This window comes from Merops nubicus, unplaced genomic scaffold (genome assembly GCF_000691845.1).
Source record: "Merops nubicus isolate BGI_N331 unplaced genomic scaffold, ASM69184v1 scaffold13822, whole genome shotgun sequence".
NCBI classification, from domain to species: domain Eukaryota; kingdom Metazoa; phylum Chordata; class Aves; order Coraciiformes; family Meropidae; genus Merops; species Merops nubicus.
In genome coordinates this window covers 4,885-12,850 of record NW_008592960.1, presented here as the reverse complement: position 1 = coordinate 12,850, position 7,966 = coordinate 4,885, and the positions used below count along the sequence as shown (strand labels likewise).

General features: G+C 39.2%; 1 protein-coding gene across 3 annotated transcripts; it reads right to left on the bottom strand.

The window, feature by feature from the left end:
- Nucleotides 1–6,842: 6,842 nt before the first annotated feature.
- Nucleotides 6,843–7,519, bottom strand: GREM1 (gremlin 1, DAN family BMP antagonist). 3 transcript variants are annotated; one of them, XM_008935317.1, is made up of 2 exons: nucleotides 7,394–7,518; nucleotides 6,964–7,288 (listed from the first exon to the last, which is right to left on the bottom strand). In XM_008935317.1, exons 1-2 carry the CDS (start codon nucleotides 7,516–7,518, stop codon nucleotides 6,964–6,966), a joined length of 450 nt encoding a protein of 149 aa, XP_008933565.1. The 3 variants fall into 3 exon arrangements, with proteins under 3 accessions (XP_008933564.1, XP_008933565.1, XP_008933566.1); XM_008935318.1 differs by having other exon boundaries at nucleotides 6,964–7,281; nucleotides 7,492–7,518; XM_008935316.1 differs by having other exon boundaries at nucleotides 6,843–7,519.
- Nucleotides 7,520–7,966: the final 447 nt, after the last annotated feature.

Sequence of the window (7,966 nt, the reverse complement as noted above, 5' to 3'; positions counted from 1 at the left end):
AGCTGTGCCACAGATGCGACAGTCAGAACTTCATATGCAAAATAAAAAGAGACATTATAATAAAAAGAAAATTGAATGTTGCTTGTATAAAATCTGGCTTTGTTTTGATGCATGAAACAGCAAACACTGTTCCACACTGAGCTTTTCAAGAATGTCTTAAGTATACAACGCTTCTGATGCCACCCCAGTTGCCTATATATAGATCTGTCTTGTGTAAAGAATTTAAAAAGCATTAGAATGGAGAAATCAAAGAGACAATAAATTTTAAACCAATCTTATTGTCTGCAGCCTAAAGTGTTATTAAGATCAAAGTGGAGCAAACATCTGGCATTTGCCTTTCTGCAAAAATTAGATCAAATTACCTACCATAGGATTTAGATCTATTCAGTAACCTCTTTCCATTGTACACATAGTTTTCTTTCCCCTTTTTATTTGCTAGATCTAACTTAACATCCAAATTCTATCCTCTTCATACATCTGGAGTTGAAACAACAACAAAAATGGAAATATACGTTCTTCATGAACATTTGTTTCCCTAGGTACATTCAAGGTCCTTCGGATCCTAAGGATTGAGGTTCAGCTAGGCTTCATCTTTGCCATTAAGTGTAATCGTCTAGAAACTTTACTGAGTACACACAGCCCTGTCTTCCTCCTTGGAAAATAAATTCTTCATGCCTACTGTTGTAATTATTGTTAATTGCTGACTTTATACTAATCACTCATAAAGTATGTTGTTAAGAAGCTTGGCACACTGGCCCATACTTTTATGTATAAACCTATCAAATAGTACAGTTTTCAGAGTTCTAAATATACCTAATGCATTCCTAGGCTTTTCATACCTTTGTTTAGAGAGATAAATAAATGTTACATTTACATAGCACAAGTTTTTAATTGTCTGAACAGAAGAATACGCTAATCCAAAACTGAGAATAAGAATATGTCTCTTCTTAAATTCAAAAAAGGCTCTGCCTTTATACCACAAGAAACTAATTAAAAAAACATAGAAATTCAGTAAGGTTTAATTTACAGGAAAAACAATATTAAGGCCTGCAAATTCATCATAAATAAATCAAACAAATTTAACAGTGCTGTGTAGTGATGCCATGCAATAGCTACAAAGTTATGATTAATGAATTTGAATGTTGCTGTCCCAGATGAGTTGTAACTGACACATTAATTCTTTCCAATTGCTTTTTTGCTGGAATTCGTATTGATATTACCAGACAGAAGAATCAGATATAGCTCTTGATTGTTCTGGACCAAGATGGAGATATCATTTTAACCTTTGTTCTTTTGATCTCTTGCAATATGAATTGGAATATGGCTGTTTCCATAAGGCATTCTTTAAAACAGAAATGCAAACACGGCAATTTCAAATGTTACTTGCAGAACTTTTATTGGGAGTCTGTGTAACTTCTCCATTTGATTCATCCCCAAGCTGTGTGATTTACATCTGTATCACAGCAAGGAGGAGTTATTGCTTATCACAACTTAGAAGTTTGGGTTTTTTAATGCAATCCCTAACATTCTTCTTTTATGGCAGTATATAATTTGATCCTCATATCTTGCTCCTTGATCATTCAAAAAAGGCAGATTATTAACTTTATTTTCTGTATTTTTAGAAAATAATGGGAAAGGAAGCAGGCAACAGTCAAAATTTCTGTACTCCTACCCCCAGACCATTAAAGATAGAGGATCAATTCAGGCAGCCAGAAGCCACACATGGTCAAAGGGCACCTTAAAGTCATCAGCTACATTCCCAGGCAGGCAGTGCAGACAGGCTTCAGATGTTTCTATGAAGTTGCATTACAAGGTAGCATCAAAAATCTGCACTGGGATTTGTTATAGTATCTGCGTATCACTCTGTATTTCTGGTTCTAGTCTCAGCTGATTAAAAATTAAAGCAAGGTGTCTGAACCTTATTATGGTTAATCTTTTTAATATCTTAAGGCCCAGATCTGACAGTCATTAAAAATATGTACCAGCAGTATCTCCAGTGTTTTGAGTAAATCCAAATGCACATCAATTTTTTCACTCTCTGAAATTTTCAGTGATGCAGCTCTCCCCTTTGGGAAGCTTTTGGTAACTGCAACCATTCAGGTAAGCAGAATGACTCATAAACCATACTGGACCTGTTTTGGACCTGTTTGGACAAAAGTTTTTGAACATTTTTGCTGCTCTATTTCAGTAAACGATGAAGTGGATTCTAAAGCATGGTTGAGTAATTTGGAACAAATAAGATGTATGGGTTTTAAAAAGGGAAGGAAAAGTGTGTAAAGGGATCACTGGGTTAAGCAAACCAATATTCTCATTTCAGTCTTCTACCAGGGACTTGGTGCTTCTCCTTACGGAAACCTTCTGGAACTAACAACTCTAGGTGTTTTTTCCTGTATACTGGATAGCACAAACATCAGTCCCCAAGAGTACAGTTCTCCGGTGCTTGCTTTTTGTTTGTTTGTTTGTTTATTTTTTTCCTTTTTGTCAGAAGAAGGTAAGTTTCAAAGTTAAATTTCTGCATCATTTTTGCAAATGCCATGTCCCGTTTCCCAGGCAGGCACTGCTGGTGACAGGCAGCTGGAAGAGAGCCACAATGCTGTCTGTTCCACTGACCTATCCAGGACTCACCACACCTACTGTGTGCATGTGTTGCTCAGATGTCTTGCACATGCTCAGCAAATCTGACATGCTCTTGAAGCCTCAGTCCTATTGTGTGTGTGAATCAACTGCGCAGCACATGGATGACAGAGCACAGGAGAAATCCCAAAAAGAAATCTAGCCTACCTCACCAGGGAGGTTATTTCTATCTGTGTCCCTAAAAGCTGATTAAGGTGTGTCCATTAGCTTCTAAAAAAATAATTATTTTAATGTTATTAGTCTTTCAGTAAGTTTTAGAAGCATAAAAAAAGCTAGAAGAGAAGGAAGACTAAACTAAAAAACCTTTAAAAGACCCCAAACACCCAGTACTACTAGACTGCTCAGCTCCATTATTGCAGGAAGGAAGAATGTATCGGATCTTACCAGCACCCAACTTTTCAGAGGTGGAAGCAGAACATCTGCCCTTTTCTCTTCTTACCTGTGTGTCTGAAAATTAGTAGGCTTGTATCACTGATCAGAGGGTGATGAAGAATCAGACCATTCTCAGGCTCCTTCAGAGAGATGACAGTCTCTTTGAGAGCAGCTTTCTTCACACAAGCAAATGGTACCACTGCTACTGTAGACAGCAGGACTGCATGGGCTCTGCAGTGATGTCCCTCACACATCTGACAGGGTGGCAGGCTGGAGAGGTAAAACATATACCACTACTGCCTGTCTCCCACCGGCGGGGTGGAAAGCTCAAAGAAACCTCTTCTCTTTGGTTGCAGTTCTTCCTCAGCCATGGCTTTGCTCAAGTGCTGTCAGCAAAGGCAAATCTTCCTGTGCACTTTTATAGTTATTTTTCATCTCCTCTGTCCCTATTTACAGCTTGTAATGAGCTGCATTGTAAAGGTGTTCCTTAGTCTTTTTTTCTACAAGTGGGAGTAAACTGCTAGCTAGACATAAAACTGAGACAAGGTGTAAGGCAGGCACAGTGACTCCAACTTTAACACTACAACAATTCAAGGATAATTTATATTTTGAACTGTCACTCTATGGTTTACGAAGGGAAAAGTGTGAGTAAAGATTGAGATTCTTCCTTCTGTAAATTGTGGAAGGGTGAGGGGGAAGTGACAGATCTCATTTAAAAACCTTATTGAAGTAGCCGTGTTGAATGATGGTGCCATTGCTTGTCTCTGTGCCTCATTGTCATAATGTAAGCCCTTTTATAATTAGAAAAAAACACAGAAGTCGGAGTAAAGTACAACAGATCCAGAAAGAGCTGGAAACTTAAGGAAGAAATAATAAAAAAAAAAACAATAGGCATGGGCTGGAGAAGATATTTTATTTATTTGTTACTAGTAGTTAAAATGACGTACAAAATGCTGGGAAGAAAAAACTCATTCTATTCAGTTACAAAATAATTAAAACTTCATTTTAAACCAAGTTTTGCTTTGTGAGACTGAGCATGAAAATACTGCAGCCTTAGGTTATATAGTCCATTGTTTTTAGAATAAAGCAGACATTTAAATACATATTGTAGTTGATATTAAATATCTTGTATAATTGTAAGTTAGCAGAACTTTCTTACTCTCAGGCAATAACTAGCAATTCATAAAAGTTCTTTGTATAAAATTCATATATTGGGGCGGGCGGGGGGGGATTTGCCTTGAAGGGAGTTCCATCATGATCTATGCACAGGCTGTTTTAGAACATAAAGATTTGTAAATCTTTCATCAATTTGCATTCATCAGAACGCTAGCCTAATCTTAAATAAAGGGGTCAGTAATGTCTGAAGCTTTGCTTAATGGCAAAGGGTTTAGAGACATAACAGTCACTGTAAAAGACAATGGGAGTTTTGCTGTCAGCTTCACATGAAGAAAAAAATCATTCCTAAGGTGTTCCCATTTCTTGAACAGAAACCCTAGCTAGCACAAAACTTTTAGCAATGACTGAGATTGACCCTGCCCCCTGCAAACCAACTCAAAAAACTAGTTCAAAGGAAAACACCCCTGCCTATTATCAGTGAAAGAGGACTTGTATTAATAATAACATTAAATATCCATATCTTTCTAACTATTCACATTCCACACAGTGGAAATCTACCTCCTGTAATTCCAGATTTTTAAGAATGGATTTCAGAATCTATGGAAAAATGTGTCAAACCTGCTGAAAGAGAGTGCACCAGAGGAAATGCGTTTTAGTAATACCAATCAACGAGTGGCAATTTCTTAATCTTACACATGCAGATCTCACAGCAGTGGATTTTACAGTAAACATATTAATTGCAGAGATGCAGGGTATCACCAATAACTGTGTGATGCATTTTGTATCAGCTGTGGCATATATGAGAGCACACGGGATGCATCTGTGACATGCCATTCTCTGTGCATTTTTCCCTTTGGACACGTTAAGAGCAGAATTGTCTTACTCAGCATTCAATGGACGGAAATGCTGTCAAGATAATCACTCTGTGGCTGAGAAAGGCGTCTGCTGTGAGAGAAGAGTTACACCAATAGTGAATGCTAGAAAGTACTGCTACCGAACGGGTAAGCTGGGTCCTGGACTATCCAAGGCCCATCATGCAGTTGATGTGGACTTAGCTCCCATTTCACTCACATCAGTGATGTCAGGGTTGTTTTCGGGCCTGGTATTGATGCTGGTACAGGAACACACCTTTCCTTTGGTACCCCATCAGCTGTCAGGGCCCTGCAGGCAGAGGCACAGGCCTGGGCAGGGGGGTGTGCAGCACCCTGTGAACTCCTTAGCATCTGACTGGAAAGTGGCCTCACACGACCAGCACCCAGGACATCATGTGCAGTCTGCACGCAATGAGATGCAGCCAGTGAGACAATCCCCAGGCTCCCCATCAACCGCCCAGGAAAATAAAGGTGCCAGACATGGAAGAGCTGGATCTCAGGTCCAGTGGCCTAGGGTCCCCCTCACTAAACCAACTTCTTCTGCAGGACCTCCTGTGCTCTTCCCAAAACCTACACCCCTGATCAAGTTTAAGCTTCTAATGCTGAAGGAAAAAAAAGGCAGAATAACCTCACAGGTGAGGTTCACCAAGCTGTTGGAAGTATTATGTCCCCTTTTACGTTTTTTCCCCCCAAAATAAGAGGGGCAGTTAGCCCTTAATTTTCAGGAAATTCTCTTTACTTAATCCAAATCCAGTTTAAATGCAAGTCTGTGGTAAAAGATATAAAAAGAGGATTATTGTTGGCAAAGTTCTGCATCTCTTTTTCAACAAACTGCATGCCTGTGGCAAAGCTAAAATAACAATAACAATGCAATGTTTACTAGTCATGAATGTCGTGTCTTTTGTCTCTTGTGTGGTTATTGCATTTGCAGTCACATGATGCTTGTTTTAATTTTTGCTTTGCTCTTTATGTACTAAATTACTGCCATTCTGTACTTGATCTTGGTTAGCAAGATTTTTTGTGCTGTGGTTATGTATGGTTTTTATATATGTGTGTGAAAAAGGAGAGTTCAGATACACACAACGGAGTATGTATACTCACTGTATGTATGTATAGATACCAACAACGAAAAGATACTGCATATATATATATGTAGATATGAAGAATAACTGATAGGAGAAATACGAGACATCCAATGGATTTAGTGGCACAGGAATGGGTTTTGATTCATTTAGAGAGCCATTAGAATTCAGAAGTATATTTATAGCCTTGTATATAGTTTCTCTTTAATTTATGCAATATATGATTAGGTATATAAATTAAAGCAAAACGTAAACAGAAGACAATATCTCTTCCTCTCCATCTTCCTATTTATGTATCTTTCCTTTTTCTACTCCCTTCTGTACTCTCCCCATCTACTTACTTTGGCCTTCTGCTTTCTAACTTGCTGTAGCTCTGGTTTCCATCCACCTATAGTGACTTTTCAACACATAGAGCTGCTATTTTCACTGGTGGTATTGCTACATTTTAAACTGCTTTTTGCATTAATAGATTCATGCCTTCAAATATATTGTCCTCACACTTTGATGTTTTTTTCAATACAGTAAAAGCAAATAGCATGGCAGGTGAACATCAGCAAAAGCCACAGCTCCACTTTCCCAGCAAGCAGCAAAAATGTGAATATACACTAAGAAACCTAATTTATGACTGCAGTAATCTTTCATACCCCTGTTTAATTTTTTTGTCATAGTGAACATTCATACATTCGCTTGTACACATCCATTTTCCCCCTTACACACAAACACACACGAGTGCCCTTCCCTTGCGTGTTTTTTTTTTCTTTGTTTTAGGGAATTCACTAGGTTCCTTTCAGTTTTGTCCAGCCCTGAAGGTATGCTAGTTCCTGCCACTCATTCTCTCGCTGGCAATGATTGCGTACAGTCAGTGCAACTGCTACTTTTGTCTCAGCTCAGTCCAAGTCAATAGATATACACCGGCATTCCCTAACTCGGGTTATTCTTTTCTTCTTTCTTGGGGGCTGAAGCTCAGGGCAATTAAGTGTAACAGTCATGGTGGTGAATTTCTTGGGCTTGCAGAAGGAACAAGACTGGAAGGAGCCTTCTTCTTTACGGACATGCCTGGGGATGTAGAAGGAATTGCACTGGCCATAGCAGAACCTGTTGATAATGGTACGACTGTTGCAGCCTTCTTCGTGGATAGTTTGTTTAAGGGGTTGCGTTTTACACCAATCCCGCTTTAGGTATTTGCGCTCAGTGATGTGCAGTGCCTCCTGACTGGACTCCAGCACCTCTTCCGCAGGCATCGAGGTGCCTTTGCCTCGTTCTCGATGCCTAGAGCCCGACTGCTGCTGTGTCTGCATCTGCTCTGAATCATTGGGCTGATCTTTGTCAGGAGGAGGGATAGCACCTTGAGATCCACGATTCCTCTTTCTCCCTTCTACTGTTGGTAGCAGAAACCCCATGAGAAGAAACGCAGCACCAACGGCGTACAGCGTGCGGACCATCCTATATGGAGGAAGTTGAGGGAATAAAGCACAGTTGTGGATTTCAGGTAACAACAGAAGCCAGGTATGCAATACATTTTCAGTTCCGTAAAAGAAATGGACGTGTGTGCATACACAGACTTATAAAAGATAAGCAGTTAGCCTTTACCTGCTGGAGAGCTGTTTCAAAATTACCAAGTGATAAAAGCTTTCATATACAGGGATTGAAAATCAGAGGCTAAAGTATGTCCAAATGGAATTGTGTAAAATGCACCTTTTCCCAGCTATTTTCTCCATGTATGTTACCCTAGTTAATAGTTCTCATTCCCTTCTTATAGCTCATGGACATCAGAAAGCTTGCTCCTGACTTATGCTTGTAGAAGAACAGATTTTATACTACACAAGGTTTTAGATGACATAGCTCTCTACAACATCAGAGGACCAAACACTTTGACTTAGGAAATCTAGT